Source organism: Acipenser ruthenus, chromosome 5, assembly GCF_902713425.1.
Source record: "Acipenser ruthenus chromosome 5, fAciRut3.2 maternal haplotype, whole genome shotgun sequence".
NCBI lineage: Eukaryota > Metazoa > Chordata > Actinopteri > Acipenseriformes > Acipenseridae > Acipenser > Acipenser ruthenus.
In genome coordinates, this window is record NC_081193.1 from 27,204,757 (window position 1) to 27,227,736 (window position 22,980).

General features: G+C 39.0%; 1 protein-coding gene across 3 annotated transcripts in view; it reads right to left on the reverse strand.

Moving 5' to 3' along the window:
• LOC117402972 (adhesion G protein-coupled receptor B3-like) overlaps nt 1-22,980 on the reverse strand; it is a 212,880-nt gene that overhangs the window by 91,939 nt on the left and 97,961 nt on the right. For all 3 annotated transcript variants that reach the window (XM_034004725.3, XM_034004726.3, XM_034004724.3), the window contains 4 exons: nt 22,239-22,403; nt 18,337-18,501; nt 16,091-16,192; nt 14,150-14,256 (listed from right to left, as the gene is read on the reverse strand). In XM_034004725.3, coding sequence (XP_033860616.1) covers nt 14,150-14,256; nt 16,091-16,192; nt 18,337-18,501; nt 22,239-22,403 — 539 coding nt within the window. The remainder of the gene's footprint in view (nt 1-14,149; nt 14,257-16,090; nt 16,193-18,336; nt 18,502-22,238; nt 22,404-22,980) is intronic.

Genomic DNA, 22,980 nt, shown 5'->3' on the forward strand with positions numbered 1-22,980 from the left:
CTGAGACTGGGACGGAGATTTGTCTTCCAACAAGACAATGATCCAAAACATAAAGCAAAATCTACAATGGAATGGTTCACAAATAAACATATCCAGGTGTTAGAATGGCCAAGTCAAAGTCCAGACCTGAATCCAATCGAGAATCTGTGGAAAGAACTGAAAACTGCTGTTCACAAATGCTCTCCATCCAACCTCACTGAGCTCGAGCTGTTTTGCAAGGAGGAATGGGCAAAAATTTCAGTCTCTCGATGTGCAAAACTGATAGAGACATACCCCAAGCGACTTACAGCTGTAATCGCAGCAAAAGGTGGCGCTACAAAGTATTAACTTAAGGGGGCTGAATAATTTTGCACGCCCAATTTTTCAGTTTTTTATTTGTTAAAAAAGTTTGAAATATCCAATAAATTTCGTTCCACTTCATGATTGTGTCCCACTTGTTGTTGATTCTTCACAAAAAATTACAGTTTCATATCTTTATGTTTGAAGCCTGAAATGTGGCAAAAGGTCGCAAAGTTCAAGGGGGCCGAATACTTTCGCAAGGCACTGTAGCTGGTCAAAATAAAGACAGATATTTAGAAGTGTCTTACATCTGAGTGATGGAGTTTACTACAGTATACAGTATGGTATATCATAATGTAGTATTCTTATTATTTAGAAGCAATTATATTTTCTTGTTTGCAACAGTAAATTTGGTAAAGCAAGATAAAAAGTACAAATTAGACCATATAGCAAAACATTACTGTGGCAGGACAGAAGCCCTGCTGCTGTTAATAGTGTGTGTGTGGGAATGTAAAAGTTGGCAGGGATAGGGTTAAATATGTCCCTGCCAACAATCACAGATGTGGCCATTCCCCAATTAGGTAATTGATGCTAACTGGGGAGTTGCCACATGTATAAAAAGGAAGCAAAATCCTTTGTTTGCTGGAAGAATGTGTGCTGTGATTTTTGTATGGGTCTTCAACAGTGCAGTGAGGGCTAACAAGTATTTTGTTTTCACCTTTTATTTTGGCTGTCATGCCGTGTTTTGTTTGTTTCTGTTTTTTTGTTTGTTTTGTTAAATAAAAGTGCATATACGCACATATACTGTAGCTTTCTGTCTTTGGGTCTCTTTCCTGCCGGTAACAGCCTTGGCTGTGACACTACCCTGTCACAAGTACATTCATCTGTTTACTCAGTAATGTATCATAATCAATAAGCATATTCAGCCTTGAAACCCAGATGAACCAGCCATAGAATGCACCATTTGTAACAGTTATGGCCTTTACATTTTAGATCAAGAACATGTTGAATTCATTGAGGCAGCTGATGCTGAATATTAATGGACAACTGAGCCTTTAGACTACTGAGCCTTTGTATAGTGCAGCATTATTGTCCATTAATGGTTTTAGACATGAAGACAGAGTTTGCTGAGGCAAGATAAAGCATTGAATGCAGTAATTTAAACAATTTTGGAGAAAAATAGAAATATAGAGCCACTTTCCATTAGTGGAGAATCTCTTAGCATAATAGAATCAATATTTAATGTTTGCCAGTCTATTCTTTATATTGTTAAAGTCCTCACTATGTTCCACAGTGCCCCCTGCAGGGACATATGGAGATAAGACATTTGAAATTGCTTTATCAAGACCTCTCTCTGTTAAGGGGGTTAATTTTAATGATCTAAGCAGTCATACTCAAATCTAAACTTATTTCAACTAGATTTTTATTGTCTTATAAATCACCCCTTTGGAGAGAAAAAAACTTCAGAGGTATCAATAACAGAATGCTGATATTTATAAGTTCTATACCAGTACTGTGAATAAAGATTGTTTGGGGAATCTAAACAGCAATGTGCAGCCCCGAACCAAAGAGGCAATGAGGGATATGGTGTGAATTAAAAAAGAAGGTTTGTATATGTCCGCACGACTTATTTGACCTTAATATCAAAGCTTTTCCGACCATCAGGGAGGGCTTTTGTGGCAGTGTTTGAACTTTCCTATTGTTTAAGTGTTCCAAGAAAAAATAAAAATGAGTATTTTGTGTGCCCACCCTTTGCTTCCTTTACAGCTTGCAGTCTTTTTTGTATTTTGAAACCAGTTCCTAGTGTCTTTCCGGAGATATTTTTGCCCATTCTTCAACACATACAGCTTTGAGTTCTACAATCGACTTTGGTTTCCTTTTTGCAACAGCAGCCTTCAAGTCAATCCACAACATCTCGCTGGGATTCAAGTCTGGGGACTGAGATGGCCAATCCATAACTGTAACCTTCCTTTTTGTCAGAAATTCCTTTGTAGACTTTGCAGAATGCTTAGGGTCATTTTCATGCTGGAATACAAACTTCCGTCCAATAAGCCTTCTAGCACTGGGTAACAAATGAGAGTGAAACATTTCCTGATATTTTGCAGCATTCATGAGGAAGAAAAACAAGCCCAAACCATCACACAACCTCCACCATGTTTAACACTGGACATGATGGATTTTTCTTCAAAGTCTTCTCCTGTCTTCCTCCAAACATATTGTTGCTTTCTTGGAGAAAAAAGTTCTATTTTGGATTCGTCTGACCATACCCTCGCTCTCCTACTCTCGGCACGCTCCTGTTGCTTCTTCCTCAGCAACATACGCATAATTCGCCCCTTCCTCACTGATTACTCCACGCACCTCACCTAGTTCAGGCCCTGGTACTGTCCCACCTCGACTACTGCAACTCCCTCCTGGCCGGCCTTCCTGCCTCTGCTACCCGTCCGCTCCAGCTCATCCAAAACTCTGCTGCTCACCTTGTCTGTTCCCTTCCTTGTTTCTCCCACACTACATCACTGCTCCGCTCTCTGCACTGGCTCCCTATCGCTGCTCGCATCCAATTCAAAACTCTTGCATTCACCTATCTCTGTCTTGGCCTTTCTGCTCCCTCATATCTCTAGACTATCATTTCTCCCTACACCCCCTCTCGCCCCCTCCGCTCCTCCACCTCCGGCAGACTAGCTGTACCCCCCTCCACTCCCCCGCCTCCAGAGCCCGCTCCTTCTCCACCCGTGCCCCTCAGTGGCGGAACGACCTACCCACGGATATCAGGACTGCTCAGTCCCTGACCACCTTCTGGCACCTCCTCAAGACAGATCTGTTCAGACAGAATCTGTAAACCTCACAACTCTCGACTATACTGGACTATACAGCACCCAATTGTACCAGTTCTTGCATCAGCTTGTACTTGTACTGAACTGCTCCATACCTTGCCACATTCAACTACTGCTCCTAACTATAACTGTATCTTATTTGATTTTATTCTTATAGGTAACCATACTCATGTTTTTTGTATTTGCTCTTATTGGGAAATCATTCTCATCCATTGATCATACTTACTACATGCTCTTACTGGACTTTACTCATATAAGCAAATATTTAATATAAGTTATAACTGCTCTTAGTCATACTTGCTCTTACTATACCTTACTGTATACTTTATTTTGCACTTACTTAAATTTGATCTTATTGTACTTTCATAACTGCTCTTATCTGTATTATGATATTCTGTAATGTGATATTTTATAATGTGATAACTTGTAATGTGATATTTTATAATGTGATGCTTTGTACCATGATATTTTGTAACCTGGATAAGGGCATCTGTTAAGAAATGAATAATAATAATAGACATTCATCTTGTTAAGGTATCGTTGATTTGTTCATTAATTTCTTCTCTCAATTCTTGTGTCAAATCTTTCGCAGTAATCCGAGGTTTTTGCAGGGCTGCTCGAACGATACTTCCAGATTTTGCAGAAATCTTTCTTGGTCTTCCACACCTGGAGCTAGTTGCAGTAGTTTCTGTTTCTGTTCTACAATTTAATTATACATTATAAAACAAACTTACAAAACTTGGGAACAAAACAAACTGTTGAACAAAACACTACAAACATTTCACATACCCTGTGGTTTCAGGCCGAGTCGGTGCTTTCACTCACACGCGGCTTCACAAAAACTCTCCCAAACACCAACGATACCTCAATACAAAACAGTACAACACACATACCTTCACCAACTAACACCAACATAAATTCTCAACACTAATCCACTCTAACCCCAGTGAACACCTAATTTATAACCCCATGTCTGGACCCTTAATTAATCATTTAAACATTCATTCAATTGTCGGCTCCAGCCACATTCCCATGTGTGTTTGCAGGGAGGATTTTTTTTTATTTTTTATTTTTTAATTATTTTATTATTTTCTCCCAATTTGGCATATCCAATTATTTTTAGGCTCAGCTCACCACTACCACCCCCGCACTGACTCGGGAGCGGCAAAGACGAACACACACTGTCCTCCGAAGCGTGTGCTGTGAGCCGACAGCTTTTTTCACACTGCAGACTCACCATGCAGCTACCTCGTCGGTAGACAACGCAGCTCTGGGCAGCTTACAGGCAAGCCCACAGGCGCCCGGCCAGACTATAGGGGTCGCAGGTGCGCGGTAAGCCGAGGACACCCTGGCCGACCTAAGGCCCACCACCCCCCAACCAGGCGGTGCTCGGCCAATTGTGTGCCATGCCCTGGTAGCTCCCGTCTATGGTCAGCAATAGAATAGCCTGGACTCAAACCGGCCGCAGGGAGGATTTTAATTCCCTCCCTGCCACCCAAGACTCCCCACACCACACACACCAATGTCCTGGCAGGGCTTTCATCCTGCCGTTCTGCCACACACCTACCCTAATACCAACACACAATACACACCCAAACAATAACAATAATAACACCAACACCAACAATACAAAAATAATACAAATGAACACAGGAGCTAGGTGTACCCCGTCACAAGCCCATACAGGTAAACCGAGTCTTTCTGCTGTTTTTCTGGTAGTTTCTCCTTTTTCGTTTAGTTGTATCACTGCCAAACTGGGATTGCTGCTGTACTCTTTAGTTTTAACCTTTTTTTATCACAAATTTCCAATTTATTTTTCAGCACTTGATGATTATGTATATTTATTCTATACATGTCATCCTCCACCAACGGCAACACCAACCAAGCGAACAAGACAAATAATCTTCAACTCTGACTGTGACTAAAAAATAAAATAAAAAGCATACCCCATTGAAACACCGTTCCTTAAAAATACGTAGTTTTTTGCAGGTTATTATTTACCCATTTTAATTCACTGTTCCTGAATTATCAAAAAGAAAATTATATTTGAGATTCTTTAATATTGAATTTACATTATTATTATTCATTAAATTAACTTTCAATTTGAACCTTAACTCTTTTTTATCACAGATAATATCCATCTATTATAAAAATATAATAGATGGGCTTCAGTGAGTTGAATGAAAATAATTCCATCTCGGGTTTCTGTGACAGTTTATAAACTACTCGACCTTTGGTCTCATAATTTATGATGTCACATAAACCCTAGATGGAACTATTTTCCTGTAACTCACTGAAGCCCATCTATTATTCTCTCTGTCTCTCTCTCTCTTTCTGTCTCGTGGATTGTGGGAGGAGCTGGAGGAAGCAGTGGGGTAGGAGTGGAAACTTGAGTGACTTTACGGATTGTTTAGTGCATTAATGGTTTTAGTTTTCTAATAGTCTATTTATTTATTTATTTATTTATTTATTTATTTATTTATGTATTTATTTGTTTGTTTGTTTGCTTGTCTGTTTGTTAAATTTGCTGTGGTTGTGTTTGTGCTGATTTTAGGTCGGCTCAGCCACAGCTATAGCATCTCAGTTGGGCGGAGCAGGCCTGACTCGTCGGCACGGCTGTCAGTGTGTACCCGACAGCGTGGGGTCGGTGGAGGATTGCCTGCTCGCTGTCAGTGAGGTGGTAAGGGGAGAAAAAATGGTGCCAGCATCTAGAATAAACAAAGGGTTAGTCATTTTTTTTAGAAAGACACAAGTTGTAGACAAACTGGTACAGGAAGGGTTTGTGCTAAAAGGAGCCCTGGTGCAGGTATCCCCTTTAGCAACGCCCGTAACTTTTCTAATGTGCCGCCCTTTCTGAAAAATGAGTTGTTGGTGAGAGTGCTGGGTAGATTTGGAAAATTAATGTCCCTGATCAAGAGTATACCTCTGAAACTCAAAGATGAAAGATTAAGATGTAAGAAGGCAGACTTACATGTTGCTTAATACTATAAATACTGTAATAGATGTCACCTGGATGTTTAATATAGAAGGAAGGAAATGTGTTGTTTTTGTTAGTTCCAATACAATGCGTTGCTTCAAATGTGGAAGTCAAGGGCACCAGAGAAAGAACTGCCCGATGAGAGAGACTGAGGAAGGACAGGAGGCAGGGGGAAATCAGAGAGCACAGGAGGAAGAGCCCCTACCAGAGCCAGAGCCGAAGCCGAGATGAGAAGGTGAAGAGGTAACGTTTACAATAAACAGTAAACAATGAAAAAAAAAATACAAAAAAATCTCTTTGGATCGCTTGCCTCCTCAACCCGCTTGCTCTGAGGGACAGAGCGGGGGGAGGACCGGTCTGGGGAGCCGGGGTCTTTGTCTGGTGGCCGCGGCACTGCAGGAGTGGAATCCTGTGCTGCCGGGGCTGGTGATTCGGACCCGGGGAGGAGTAGCGGCAGCTCTGGGTCTCAACCTGGGGTAGCGGCACCTCTCTGTTCAGAGGGAAAGGAGTCCGGCACTGGGTCTGAGCGCATAGCAGAAGCAGCCGAAGTGGATCGGGAAAATGACAGTGAACAAGAAGAAATGGACATGAATGAGGCGAAGGCAGGTGAGGCTTCGGACTCCTCATTGCTCTCTGAAATTCCTGACAGCCAGATCACCAAGAGAAAATTATATTCAGTAGAGCAGATCAATGATTTTTTAGACTTGACAAAAGGTAGGAGAGGGGTGGATGTAAAAACGTTTTTCCCAGACATTAAATTGTTTTTGTATTCTGCTGATATAGTCGCAAGAAGAGTGACATTAAAAGAAATTGATCAGCCAAAGAGATACAGGCTGAAAAAATTAGCACAAAGTGTTAGGAAAATGTTAAAAGATAAAAAGAAATCCAACGTTTTAAAATGGCTAAGCTCTGTAATAATTTTATATATCTTATTGGTTGCTTCTGTTTGATTGTTTTAAATTTTTTAGCTGCCATGAATAGAATTAATTTCATCTCTTTTAATATTAACGTGCAGACACGGTTTTAAGAGGGCACAGTTGTTTGAGTTTTTAGAACAGAAGAGGGTGAGTGTGTCGTTTTTGCAGGAAACACACACCGACAGGCAAAATGAAGCTGACTGGACAGTGGCATGGGGAGGGCAATGTGTACTTAGTCATGGGTTCAATACTAGTGCTGGGATGTTTGTACCTGGCTTGGCAGCTAATGTTTTAAACATCACAGAAATAATAAAAGGACAGATTTTACGAGTGAAGGCTAAGATAGGAGAAACAATATATGATTGTATTAATGTTTATGTTCCTAATATAGGGAAGGACTGGATTGTATTTTTTAATATTTTAAAGCAAACTCTTTTAACAGTTGAAGATGAACACTTTTTAATAGTGGGAGGTGATTTTAACTGCACAGTCGATTTTAACAAAGATAAAAGTAGTGTAGAACCTCATCCCCCATCCGCGAGAGAGTTGTCTGCAATCTTAAAGTCCAGTGACTTGGTGGACATCTGGAGGTGTCTGCATCCCACCACTCGCCAGTACACTTGGTTACACAGAATCTCCCAACACATAGCAAGGGTGAAATTAGACAGGTTGTACACAAAAAGAAAACATTTAAACATTCTTTCAATAGCAAAAATAATACCAAACAGCTTATCTGACCATCACTGCATCCTGATAACAGCTATAATAACCAAAGAAACTCATAGAATAGCAGATTGGCATTTCAATACAAAACTATTCCAGGACCTGACCTTCACACAACAATTCAAAGATTTTTGGTTAATTTTGGCGATAGCAAAAAAGTCTGTTTAAAAATATGGGGCAGTGGTGGGATATTGGGAAGACACAAATAAGGCTTTTTTGCCTGCAGTACACCTTGGGTGCCACCGAGTCACTGAACGCAACTGTGAGAGAGCTGGGGAGAGAGATCCTTCAGCTTGAAAATGAACGGAGCAGTGACGCAGCAAGCCCTGGGCAGCCTGCTGGAGGACATGATGCAGGGGGCACAAGTGTGATCATGTTTTATTGAGCCCAGAGACATGGATGCCCCCACAAGCTTCTTCTTTGGACTTGAAAAAAAGAGAGTGAGCAGCAAGCAGCTGACCTGTGTCTGACTGACCGGTGGCAGGAGCTACTTGTCCAGGAAGAGATCAGCGAGGCGGCGGTACAGTTTTACACCAAGCTGTTTTCCAGAGAGCTCTGTGACCAGACTGACACAAATATGATGCTACTGCCCAGCTTGAGCCAGGAGGAGCAAGGGAGTCTGGAAACACAGCTGTCTTTACAGAAACTGACCACCACTGTGACGCACTGCCAGCTGAAATCAGCGCTTCTAGAAGGAGCTGGGGCCGGACCTGCTGCTGGTGCTGCAGGAGAGCCTGAAAGCTGGAGAGCTGCCACTCAGCTGCCGCAGGGCTGTCATCACTCTGATGCTGAAGAAGGGAGACCTGTGCCAACTTAAGAACTGGAGACCAGTCTCATTAGTATGTGTCGATTTAAAAATAATATAAAAAAGTTTGTCGAATAAGCTAAAGGACTCATTGAACTCATTTGACCAAAATGGGTGATTTTAATGTGGGGCTGGTCTCCATAGACCAAGAAAAAGCGTTTGATCGTGTTGACCACCACTACCTATTTAAAACCCTGCAAGCCTTTGAGTTTGGCCCTGTGTTCATTAATCATATTAAACTTTTATATAGTAATGTTTTAGTGTTTTAAAAATTAATAGTGGGTTGAACCGTCCATTCCCAGTGTGCAGGGGCATCAGACAAGGCTGATCCCTGTCTGGTATGCTGTACTCCCTCTCCATTGAGCCTCTGCTGGGTATGCAGAGGAGCAGGCTGTCAGGCTGGGTAGAGCCCTGCCTATGCTGATGATGTGAATGTTTTTATAAACAGTAACAAAGACGTCTAGGTTTTACAGCAGTGCCTTGCGAGCTTTCAAAAAGCATCATCAGCAAAAGTGGAACAGAACAGGGCTAAATGTGTTAGGATTTTTCTTAGGGACAGATACCTTTATGGATCAGAACTGGGAGGGCATGGTAGATAAAGTGAAAGGGAGGCTTCAGAGTTGGCAAGGGTTGCTGGCCAGCCTTTCCAACAGGGGGAGGGTCTTAGTAATTAATAACCTGGCAGCTTCTATGCTGTGGCACAGACTAATGTGCCTGGGCCCTCCCAAAGGAGTTGCAGTAGCTGTTTCTGTAGTTTTTTGGGGGAGGGAGACATTGGCTGAAACCAGCGGTGCTGTATCTCCCCCAAGATGAAGGAGGACAAGGGCTGGTCAGCATTGCTAGCAGGGTAGCAGCTTTCAGGATGATGGCAGTGCAGTGGCTCCTGTATGCTGGGGAGGAGGCTCACTGGAGGAAGGTAGCCTGCTTCTTTCTTAACTTAGGAAGACACATGTTTGTTATTGACCACAGTACTCTGCATGTTTCTAACCTGCCCCTATTTTATGCTAATCTTTTTAAAATTTGGAAAATTGTAAGGGTGAAGAGAGAGGAGGAGACTCTGACAGGCCAGGGTCTGTTGGAAGAGCCTCTCTTATTTAACATTGGTACATTGTCTTCAGTCACATGCACTGTGTGCAAGGTTGGTGAGAGCAGGTGTGACCAGACTGTCCCACCTTATGTCTCCTGGGCTTTCTCGCTGGCTCAGTGCTGCCGAACTAGGTGGCAGGCTGGGCTGGCACTGTGAGAGACAGATTGACAGGATATTGGCTGAGATCAGGAGCTGTCTCTCTCCAGGGCTCTGAGAGGTCCTGAGGGATGAGATGACTCGAGGACAAGAGCAGAGTCAGAGAAAAGACTTCCTGGTGTTGCTGGTGTCCCCCTGTGTAGATGAGGAAGAGCAGGAAGAGCAGGAGGATGGAAAGCTGTTAAAACTATGTAATGTTAAAAACAGAGTTTTCCATGAGCTCAAGAGCAAAAGTCTGTATATTTTAAATATAAAGATCTTGTTTTAAAATATTAAGGGGAGTGTCTGACTCCAAATGGAGGGACCATCTGTCTGAGGGAGAGGAGGAAGCCCCAGTGTGGAAGCCCCTTAGATAAGAGAGCTGGAGATTTACAATGGAGGCTACTTCATGGCATTTTGGCCACATGGAGGTTCCTGCTCAGTGGACTCTGCTATCAGCTCTGTGTGCAGTTTCTGTGGGCAGGAGGAGACAGTTTTCCATACATAAAGCGACTGTGAGAGACTCAGGCCGCTGTTTCACCTCCTGACAAAGCTGCTGCAGGGGCTGGGGATCTCTTTTACAAGACAGATTTATATTTTTGGAACCTCCTATAGTTTTAAATGACGGCGAACATGTGCTTTAATTAATTTTATTAAGGGCCTGTGGCGGAGTGTCCCGCCCCTTTGTTTATTATTTATTTTATATTATGATTTGTAGGTTTATATTACGGCAAAGCGCCGCGTATTTGTTATTGTTTTGTGTTTCTTGATTTTAAAAACCTCGTGAGGATGTGTGACTGATCAGCTAGTGATTTATTTAACTAGCTAACAGTCACACATCCTTATTAAAATCGTGCAGACTATGGCCGAGGGGTAATAGGATAATTAATTAACAGCTAGGTAACCCCTCGGCCAGAATCTAAAAACCTGCAGCTCTCTACCCTCGGGGAGAGTGTACAGAGGAGAGTACGGGAGAGCGAGCAAGGAGTGAAATTAAAACAGAAACAACTGCTAAGTGTGCTGGTTTTCACCAGCATGATACTTTTGTTTATTTGTTTCATGTCTTTTGTTCTGTTTAAATCTTTTGTTTTATTTATTATTTAATAAAACACTGAGTGCCCGCCATTCATTGTTTTGGTTTCTGTTCCTGGTCTGTGACGTCACCACCCACATGCCACTCAAGCCCACCTGTTCACATACGGTGTCCTGCGCGGGATAAACAACGCCTCTAGGAGCCGGACTAGGAAAACAAAGGGGCGGGACACTCCGTCACAGGGCCTAGCAAAATTGTCCATTTTAAAGTCTCGGGAGAATAAGCTGTCCGGAGAAGGGCTGGCAGATGTGGTTGTGCTGTTCAGAGTGCTTGTGGTCATCAGGTTAAAGGTGGATTTCGCCTATTTGAATGCAGTTAATGATCCGCAGGGCTTTCAGGAGAGGTGGTGTGTGGGAGAGGCTCTGTGAGTGAGGAGGGAGAGCTCATTGTGCTGTTTTAGGAAATGTGCTTTTAGATATTACAATTTTAATGACTTGGGTCTTTTTTATGGTCAAAATCTTTAGTAAGAGTAGCGTATTTGGGTCATTTTTGCTAACGAGGCGCGTTATAACAGGTGAGAATTGTATATATATTGTGAGAAAGCTGCTCTCACTACCGTTCATTTGCCCTTTAATAATTTGATTAGACAGCGACACCTGTGCCTTCTGCCAGTTCTGTTGTCAATTCAACGCTTGTCTTTTTTCTATTCCTTAAGGGTATTATCTTCAAATATTGCTCATCCTTGTTAGACAGCTTTTTGTGTCTTCCAGTCCTGGGTTTGTTACAGATGATGTTCTCTGTACTTGTTGATTATGCTTCGGATACCACACCTTGAAAATCGAGTGAAGCGAGCTATTTCACTCAATGTTTTTCCTTTATGCAAGTCAAGGTTGTCATAATAGTAGAAAACACTAGTGGAGGCTTTGAGTAAATTCTTGATGCTCATAATGCATCACAGTAAAAAAATACATGTCTAAGACATTTGCACAGCAGTGTGTGTATATATATATATATATATATATATATATATATATATATATATATATATATATATATATATATATATACACACACACAGTGATTTGCAGAAGTATAAATCCCCCTGCAAAGTTTTCACATTTTGTTGGCACCTGAGCGTACTCCATAACGCTTTCAAATTAGACTTTACGTGTATAATCTACACAAACTACTCCACATTGATAAAGTTAAAATGCATATAGAATACAAATAATTAAGTTTAGGGCTGCTGCTGCAGCCCTAAATCACCTCAGGTGCAAATTATTTGTTTGAAAGGTCACAAACTTACTGAAATGGTTTCAGCTTGTGTGTACTCAAAGTGGTTTAACTTGTAGATAATTTCCCTCAGGTATATAAAGACTTTCAAGCTGCAACTCACATAGTGATCCAACAAAGCAACCATGACCAAGGAGCTTTCGAAACAAGTCAGAGATAAAGTGGTAGAGAGGCACAGAGCAGAAGACGGGTACAAGAAAATCTGAAAGGCGCTGATGATCCCTCTCAGCACAGTGAAGTCCATCATTAAGACACTACCCACATCAAGTCGCCCTCCCAAACTGAGCAGCTGGGCAAGCAGGAAACTGGTTCGGGATGTCACTCTGAAGCCAACAATGACCTTGAGAGATCTGCAAAGTTCTGTGTCTGAGATGGGAGTCAGTGTTCACACATCAACAATAAGCTGGTCCCTACACAAAGCTGGCCTGTATGGATGGGTGGCAAGAAAGAAGCAATTACTCAAAGAGCCTCATCTTAAAGCATGTATGGAGTTTGCAAAAAAGCATGTAGATGATACTGCAGACATGTGGAAGAAAGGTTTTGTGGTCAGACGAGACAAAAATTGAACTTTTCGGTCTAAATTCCAAGCGCTAAGTCTGGCGCAAGCCCAACACTGCACATCACCCAGTCAACACCATCCCAACTGTCAAGCATGGTGGTGGCAGCATCATGTTATGGGGATGCTTCTCTTCAGCAGGGACTGGCAAGCTTGTCAGGATAGAGGGGAGAATGGATGGTGCAAAGTACAGGCGAATCCTTAAGGAAAACCTGTTTGAGTCAGCCAAGACTCTGAAACTGGGGAGGAAATTCTCATTTCAGCAGGACAATGACCCGAAACACAAAGCCAAAGCCACACTGGAGTGGTTGAAGAAGAAGAGAATTAATGTTCTTGAGTGGCCCAGTCAAAGTCCTGACTTGAATCCAATCAAAAATTTATGGCGAGACTTGAAGATTGCAGTCCATCGACGATCCCCAACAAACGTAACAGAACTAGAGCAATTTTCCCGTGAAGAATGGACAAACATTTCACCATCCTACTGTGCAAAGCTAGTAGAGACCTATCCAAAAAGACTCATAGCAGTAATTGCTGCAAAAGGTGCTTCTACCAAGTACTGATAAGGGCTGAATACTTATGCAACCAGTAAATTTCATTTTGTACATTCTCTTTGCAAGTTTTGCTGACATTTAACCTCCTCCTCATATAAAACAGTGTTCAGTTTAACCACTACAGCTTTGAATAAAAAAAAAAGTTCATTTGAAAAACTGCATACATTATTTGTAATTAAACAAAATGTGACATTATTGGTAGGGGGTGAATACTTCTGCAAACCACTGTATATATATATGTATATATATATATATATCCTCCGTAAAACAGCTAGTCATCGTCTTAGTACACGAGAGAAAGATTGACTGAATCTGAACAAAGTTGTTTAAGGTCAAACTGGTCGGTGATGCCTCTTTTACAGCACCATGCTCCTCAAATACAATACTGTAAGCAGTGAATGCAAGAAACAAGCATACCAATTAATAGATGGTGACAGTTCATATTTTCATGTAAAAGCTTTGCAATTGGGGTTCCAAAACTATACATGCATACGGTATAATGTGTAAAAAATATACTGTACGATTACTGTGTATAATCAAATGTGATGTAAATACAATACAACAGTTCCTTCTGGCAGACTACCTCCCAAAGGGGGTTGCTAATCAAAAGGTCATGATATTCAGTTCAGTATTACATATTTTAAAAGCTGAGCAACAAGATCGTAATCACATTCCTCCCGAGTACTAAAGATTGCCATAATCACATTCCTCCTGAGTACTAAAGATGATTAAACACCATTTTTGTTTTTTTACAGTGTTCATCCGAATTAGTATACAGATATAAATGTTATTTTTATTTATTTATTTTTTAAACAAAAATTAATTAGGTAGGGAAAATTGCATTATTAACAGTTTAAATTCAGTTTGTAATCTGAAACAGTAAATCTTTGCTGTACAAAATGGTGTAATTTAGGGCAAGCTATAAACAAGAGCAAAAGCAATGAAGCTGACTTTGCACCTACTGAATGCTGTAAGTGTCTGTATTCATCTGTTATGCATCTGGCGTAGCTTGGCTGTTCCCAGTAGGCCACTCCGTGAAGATCAAGAGAGCAGCGTCTACTAGTGGTACCTGTGAATCATACAGAGAAAGAGAAGCCTGTCATGCACTACAGCAATACTGCATACAGGAGTGCATTAAAATCAGGTTAAAAGATAACGGGAAAGAGAGAGAGGATATTCATTTTCTTATACAGTGGTGTAGAGTGTTATCCTGTTGCTCATGAGAGTGTATTTTACTGTCTACTGGTCCTGTGCAAAGATAGTTACAGAACTAGTTTGATCATGGCTTTTAACTAGCAATTATGAAGTATTTGCTATATTTTATATAACATATCAGCATAGTAACTAGCCAGAAAAAATGGTTCTAAATAAGTGTGCTAATTATGATAAAATAATTATATATGCATATTCGTCATGAAGTACCAAAGCAATAAGTCCATCTCTTCCCTAAAGCCTTTAAATGTTAATATTTGCTGACACATTTGTATCATAACTGAAACAGTCATACAAATAACCAAAAGGAAGAAAAAAAATAATGGCAGCAATAGGTTGCACATAATTTTGCATGTAATAATTCTGTAATTCTGCTGAGCACTTCCATTTGCTAGGTCACATGTGTGACATTTTGTATTTTCATGATATCTGGTACCATTCTCAAGTCATTTCACCTCAGCAATGTCTTCAGGGTCAAATCCTGATACTTTAGTTCTCAGCCCTTTCAATGCCTTCTTTTCCCATCATTAACTAACTAGTGACATGCTTTGACCCAAAGACATTGCTGAGCTGAAATGAGTAATAAGGCATACCAACTGAAAGTTTTCTTTCACCCTCTTGGTATCAAATATCATGTATTTAAAGGAAAAAAATGCAACATGTTCTTCTTTTAAAACAGCACGTTAGACGTTCACAGGGAATGTTCACTACAAGTAACATGTATGCACATATTCCATTAACTATAAACCCATTACATGGGCAGCAGTGTGGAGTAGTGGTTAGAGCTCTGGACTCTTGACCGGAGGGTCGTTGGTTCAGTCCCAGGTGAGGGACACTGCTGCTGTACCCTTGAGCAAGGTACTTTACCTAGATTGCTCCAGTAAAAACCCAATTGTATAAATGGGTAATTGTATGTAAAATTAATTTGAATCTTGTAACAATTGTAAGTCGTCCTAGATAAGGGTGACTGCTAAGAAATAAATAATAATAATTATAATAATAATAATAATAATAATAATAATAATAATAATAATAATAATAATAATAATAATAATAATGTGCTGCGAAGGGCATTGTTACAGTATTCTGTAATACATAAAAGCTGCATCTCTTGGTTGCTAGTCAGCCAGACAATCTGACAGACTATGATAGAGGGTTGAAAGCAGACACATGCTGGGCAGGCACTTCTTTTTTCATCACTGCACAAATTACTGATGTTTTTGTAGAGAAACAGTCTAAAAAATGATAACTATCTGCTTCATTTGGAAGAACACAGATTTCTACTCCCAACTTCCCTGAAGAAATTAGAGACAGGAGTCACTGAGGAATGGTCATATATCCAACCAGAACCAGAAAATTATTCGTGCACTAAAATTCATATTCCAAAGCGCATAGATGCTACTGATATGTGTGTATCAGGTCACATACCAGAACCGTTTAACACCTTGCAGACTTGTCAAATCAGTGCCGCATAGGCTGTCTATGGTGACCCTACATACTGTAACGTTGCTGGGGTCCATCAAGACAACTCAGCTGGTGCAGTGGAATGACTAATAATCAGGAGATAGTTTTGTGCAAACTGCTTTTATTCTCAAACAAGTCTCATAATTTTAAGCCAGGTAGGAGGAGCCTATACTCTGCTAAATTTGCCAGGGCACCATGCATTCGCTATTACTCATTTATTTAGTTACCTGTTGCATTCGGTGGGCACCTATTGAATGCCAGGTCACCCGATGGTGTTCTTCTCCATACCATTGCCAAAGCGTAGTCTTCAGGACATATCTCGTACGGTGCTGTAAAAATGCTAATACTTTTACCATTGCTGCCATTGGTGACATTCAGATACATTGTATTGCTTATTCGTATATGTAATTAAAACAAAATCCACATTAAAAATATATATATATATATTTTTTTTTATAGTAATTGAAAAACCTTCTGTCCTTATAATCATGTTTATAAAAAGTGTTTCTTATGCAGTATCACTCTTGTATTGATAGCAATCTACATCTGAAGCAGCACAGGTCAGTTGAAAGGTTTTCATGGGTAATTGAAAACCTGCTTGGGTGTGGTATACGCCTATTAATGATTTTCTGCTCAGACACAATCAACTCCAATTGAACCCCATTCAGACTCTCAATCATTTCACTCTGGTGGTTCCTATTTCTGTAACAATGCAGGTACAAAAATTTAAATGATACAGACCTTAATGATTTTTTTTTAAATCAGTGAGAACAACTGGGATACAACTAGAGACCTGAACTTATAATTTTATTTACATCAGAATAAATTAACTGTAATATTAAAATGAATTACTTAACCACACAGGCAATGTCAGTATTACAAGTTGCGTTAATATTCGTCAATCAAAAAAAATAATGATTCATTAAAATATATAATATATTTTTAAAAATTTGACAAAAAGGTTAACATTTCAGAAAACCACTTTGAATTTAATAATAGTAATATGAATACTAATAATAATACTAATAATAATATTAATAACAACAATAATGCCAGGAACTAGGTGGTGGACGTTCTTCTGTTTTAATTTTGATTAAGTTTTCTTTTATAAAAGATAAGAGAAAAGTTTGGGTAGTACAATTATTACACAATGTGCAGTAGGCGCATGTTATGCCAGATATAAAGATGAATTAACTGATTTATAAGCAGGCCAGAGGAAATGCCAGGTGCCAATAATGTGCCTTTTACCTAGGGCTTTCTCAGGGAGTATAATTTAAAGTGATAACCAAGCCTTTAAAACACTTTGCTTACCACTTGCTACCTTGTTTTATAACAATGATGAAGGTAATTTTGTTCTGCATTTTCTTTAGTTTTCTTTAGTTTTTAGTTTTTTTTTACTTTAAACCGGAGATATATTATCTCACTTTCACGTTTAATGTGCCAGTGTCACATTCAATACAATATGGTGCTCCCCTTGTATCAATCAGTTCATTAAAATAATATTGTTTACACACTAGAGGGCAGTGTTCTTACTTGTACTGCTGCTTGTACAGTGCTGTGCAATATCACCCCTCCACTTGAAGAGTAAGTAGCAGGGTTCTGAAAAATCTAGCGTTACACGTCCCCAAGTGTTGCTATAACTGTTTAAATATAGCAGTTGTAATTTTCATTGTTAACATCCTGACAACTATTTAGACTTATAACTTTAAAGTCTGTTTCAAAGCTCTTTTCAAAATGGCTGCTGTAGTGCATTGACAGTGTAAGGATTATTGCCCACATTGTCAGACAGGTAATGCAGCAATAAGAATCCATGATGTGGTACGGAACAGAAAAGCCAGAGCACTTGTTGTTATGTTATGTTGCAGTGATTTAGAGGACAGATCTCAAACCCCAGTGCACTACAGCAGCCATTTTAAAAATAACTTTGAAACAGACTTTAAAGTTATAAGTCTAAATAGTTGTCAGGATATTAACAATGAAAAGAAAAAATGACAGGTACATTGTAGCAACATGTGGGGACATATAAAGCTGTATTTTCTGAAATCCCGCTACTTACTCTTTAAAAGCTGAGAAAAATAGAGAAATTCTAAATACCTCAGATAAACATTGTAATAGACCTTCAGATGTAATGTAAACTTTATGATGCATCTGAGTAAAAAAAAAATAAACACCTTTCTAAAGACATGCCTGAAAGAAAATTCCTCTTTGCGAGCCTCATCTATGAAATAGTAAAAACCTCTATGGAGATGATAACTAAGGAGTACAATCACTGTCATAATTGCAAATGCTCCAATAATCACCTGGCATCAAAAAGAACCTCTGGCTTTTAAACCAGGTGACGATAATAATAAAGCCACACAAAGATCATGGGCTACTGGAGAGCAAAGCTGATTGTAAATGTTTTATCAGCCTTTGATTTCCTCGGCAGTACCGTTTCAAAGATAACTGATTTCTTGCCCAATTATATTTGTACCTGGGCAACGCTTCTCACTGCATTTGCGGACGTCTTCACCAGTTCCTTCACACTGTTGTCCAGTAATAGCCACGCCCTGACAAACCCTAATCCGCCTCTGCCAGCCCCCATCGCACGACTTCGAACATCCACTCCAGTGCCCCCAAGGATTCCACTGTCCATTGGCTAGAAATGAAAGAGATTTATAAGATAAATGAATACATCAGTGGCTTCCCCATCTGCCAATCACACACACGATTATTCTTACCTGGGACTCTCTGCCTGTGCAATGTTTTGTCCAGTCAGTTTCCTGCAGATCACATTAATCTTGAATCTCTAATAGTTTTATTATGAAAATATGATACAAACAATATATTGCTTTGTTTTTTTAACATGTATTGGTTAAATCCAAACGGCTTGTCCCTATACCAATTTTAAGATATTTTGAGTGAGGTTTAATGTGAGCTGCAGCTAATGTACGTCAATTTAGGACTAAAATGGAATGGGCATTTTTCAAAGACTCTCCCTTTTGCAAAGTCAATATTTATAAACAAAAAGATATATACCGATAGATGTATGTGCTCAATTCCTTCTCCAAATGGATTGGTTAATAGTAGCAATCCATTTTCCCTCCAGACCATTTATTTTAATTAGAAATTAGCTCAAATGAAAATAAATGATGGTGCATATATCCCAAAGGAGAAAAAAAAATGCTGTTATGTATATTGATGATGTTATAACACAAAAACATAAGCCTGTGTATTTCAGGAGCTGAATGAACTGAATATCAAATACAGCAATGTATTAAAACCTTCCACACTCTCTGGAAGTGTAAACATACAGAATCCAGGGTATTCACAATGTATTCACTTGTCCTTATCCATTTCATCCCTTTCAAATTAGGCTGATTATTTCAATAGCCCTTAACATGAGAATTGTGCTTACTCCTGTCAATTCATTGGATTCTGATTACTTTTGCTTATTCTTCAGTAAAAGAGGCTAGAGTGGTGTTTGAATGTAATTTATTGCATTCATAGATACCCATCGTTCTACTAAGAATCATACTGTACCCCCTACTAAAAGATATCTACTATAATCCAGACAAAGTTTAACTTCCTGGGCAGTATACTTTTCCAGAAAGGTTTATTTACATTACTTTTGTTTTTATTCTTCAAATGTACTGTATTTAAACCATAGGGACACAACCCCCCTTCTTCCCTGAAATGTTTACCAGGTTTATTTATTTATTATTTGCTTTACCATGACTCTGTGTGCTTCACAATGATTACTTATCCTTTACCATGCTTTTATTATTATTATTATTATTATTATTATTATTATTATTATTATTATTATTATTACTAGTCGTAGTCGTAGTAGTTTATTTGGCAGATGCCTTTATCTAAGGCAACTCACAGGTGTTACAGGGCAATACAATATTTAAATACAGTGAAGTTTACAGTAAGTGCAAACACTACTAGAATACAATATGAGATAAGAAATAACAATTTAGGATCAGGACAATTTGTATCTACAATAACATAATAGTAGTGCAATAGTGCAATGATAGTGCATCATCTGAGCATCCAGTAACATGGTGCTTAGGTCAGGCAAGTCCAGTGTATAGTAGATTAGCTACGTGTTCATATCTGACTTTACTCGTATAAGCAAATATTTTTAATATAAGTTAACTAGTCGAACCCGCTCTTACATGTAATTATTTACTGTATTCTCTATGTTTTGCTCTTATTTGAATTTGATCTTTTGCTACTGATTTTATTGTACTTTACAGCTGCTCTTATCTTTCACCTTAGGAATATCGCCTGGCTACGCCCTGTTCTCTCTATGGCTGCTGCAGAGAAACTGGTCCTTGCCTTTGTCTCATCAAGACTTGACTGCTGTAATGCCCTGCTTGCTGGGGTTACCAAGAACACCCTAAACAAACTGCAGTGTGTTCAAAACTTGGCAGCCAGGGTTTTGACTAGGTCTCGATCTGGTGATCAAATTACCCCTGTTCTGGAATCTTCCATTGGCATCCTGTTAAGTTTCGCATTGATTTTAAAATCTTGCTATTGACTTTTAAGGCTTTGAAGGGTATGTCTCCCCTTACATAACTGACCTTTTGTCTATTTATACCCCTAGATGCAATTTTTGGTTCACTGATGTTGGACTCTTATGTGTCCTCACGACCAGACTATGAACTGTGGGTGATAGGGCCTTCTGTTCCTATGCCCCTAGGTTGTGGAATGCCCTTCCCAAAGAAATTAGGGACTCTAAATCCTTGGGTGTTTTTAAATCTCACCTTAAAACTTATTTGTTTAAACTGGCTTTTTTTAGATTTAATGTTTTGATATTTTTCGTATTGTTTATTTTTATTTTGTGTTCTTATGTACAGCGTTTTCTGATGACCTGTCATGAAAAGTGCTATATATAATTAAGAATATTATTATTATTATTATTATTATTATTATTATTATTATTATCTGTAATGTGATATTCTGAAATGTGATATTTTGTAATTTGATACTTTGTACTGTGATATTTTGTAACAATTGTAAGTCGCCCTGGATAACGGTGTCTGCTAATAAATAAATAAATAAATAAATAAATAAATAAATAATAATATTAATAATAATTACACTTTGCTATGGTTTTACTATAGTAAACTTTTAAAAAGATATTAACTTTTTTGTTGTTGTTTTTCTTATGGTAGTTATATACAGTACAGGGTGATTCATAATTTGTTGTTTTGCATTGTTTTCAGTTCCACTTAAATGCTGACATTATTGAACAACCCTCTGGTGGCCAAACGGTGCACCACAGAGTCTCTCCCAGACATGTTTCCTTTGCATATCATCATCCATTATTATTTGTTTATTTACCATGTACCCTCCAGTTGTGCAGGTGATGAATCAACCTGTATAGTAGCCTATCTTTAAACAATTACTGTTGTCTTTAAAACATGTCTTTAAACACATTTAAAACAATTTCACAGATCGACTTGGAGCTGCATACTAACTAACCATTACAAAATAATGAAACACATGCTAACATGTTAGTGATCTGGTTATTAGACACTACCCTTTATTCACTAGGGGTAAAATAGGATACTGGAATCATTTTTATACATTTTATCCAGTACTCAAACATATATTGCAATGCATTTTAAAAACATCATATCATTTGTATCACCTTTAATGAAGAGCAATGAAATTAGCAATTAGAAATTAATCCATCCAATGCCCTTGTCTCATTAGTGAATATATTAAACAATAAAATCAACTCTATTCTTTATGAGTGTATTTCAAATGTACTATTTAGACAGGACTTGCAGTTATATTCACTCCTATGTGAAAAATACGAGCACATTTTTTTACAGGAGGTAATTATCTATTCTTGGATACAAAAAAAAAAAAACTGCATTCATCGCTACCAAGAAAAGGAGTTTGATTGAGGTCAAATCGTAAATGTGGGAGCCCTACCCCTTAGTAGACTGAAATTACAAGATTTTTTTTACTGGTTTGATGAAACAGCTTATTAAAGTAATTTGCAATTGGGTGATTGTCTACTCACAACACTTATGTGTAATCAACACATAGGACATTATGAATGTCAATTACTTAAGTAGTGTGAGTATTAGAAAGGAAGCAAGTGGGTTAAAGGGCCATAAATGCCCTAACTCCAGTGTCGCAAAACAGTTTTAAAAAAGTGTGAAAGGCCAGGGAATGACCCTTTATAGTGTTACAGTACTTTATAAAGCCTAAACAATTAAAATAGTACTCTTGTAAATAAGACCCAAGTTAATTATACATAATGTAGAGTAGGCTCAATATTGCAACTGGGCTTACACAGATAGCACTTAGAACCCTTCTCTTTCTAATGATAATAACAATACCACCGGATATGTGGATCTGTACACCCACCAGTGCAGTCCGGGTTATAGCACTCTCTGCTCTCCGCCCAGTGTCCGCGGCATTCAGAGCCCCCGTGAGCTGCTGCAGAACACTGCCTGGTGCGCTGCTGGGTCCCGTTGGAACATGTCACTGAGCACTCGCTCCACGCACTCCACTCCTGCCACTGTCCATCAACTGGGGCATCAGTCAGAACCCAAATCAAACAAAGTGGGGGAAAAAGGACATACAATAGTATGAAATGAGATGGAATGCAACAGTGCATCATTTTTCACTGCAATGCTCAAAACAAGTGATATTTAACCCAGTAATTAAAATAGAAAGACCTGATACTTGTTCATTAATGCACTACATTGAGTGGCTGACTATGGGAACAACGGTACCTTTCTAGAGATATTGTGGTTCACTCAGGTAACCACACTTACTTTAGATATACACATGGGTACAATAGTAGATACATTGCAGTTTATTGCTGCCAGTGCAATCTTTGAGTCAAATCCAATGTCTAATTTGACATCACTATTTATTTTTCCCAATGAGGTATGCAGAATACAATATCTTTTTTTCCTATTTCAGTATTCTTTTTTCCTATTTCAGTATTCTTCGGCAAATTACATTAAAAAAATCTTTACTAGCTAACCATTGAGGTCTGGTCACATGGGTGACTTATCGATGGCAACAAGGAGACGACAGATATTGCTGGCTTGTCGCCTCGGCAACACTCCGGCAACGTGTCTCCCACTTCTATTTTTCA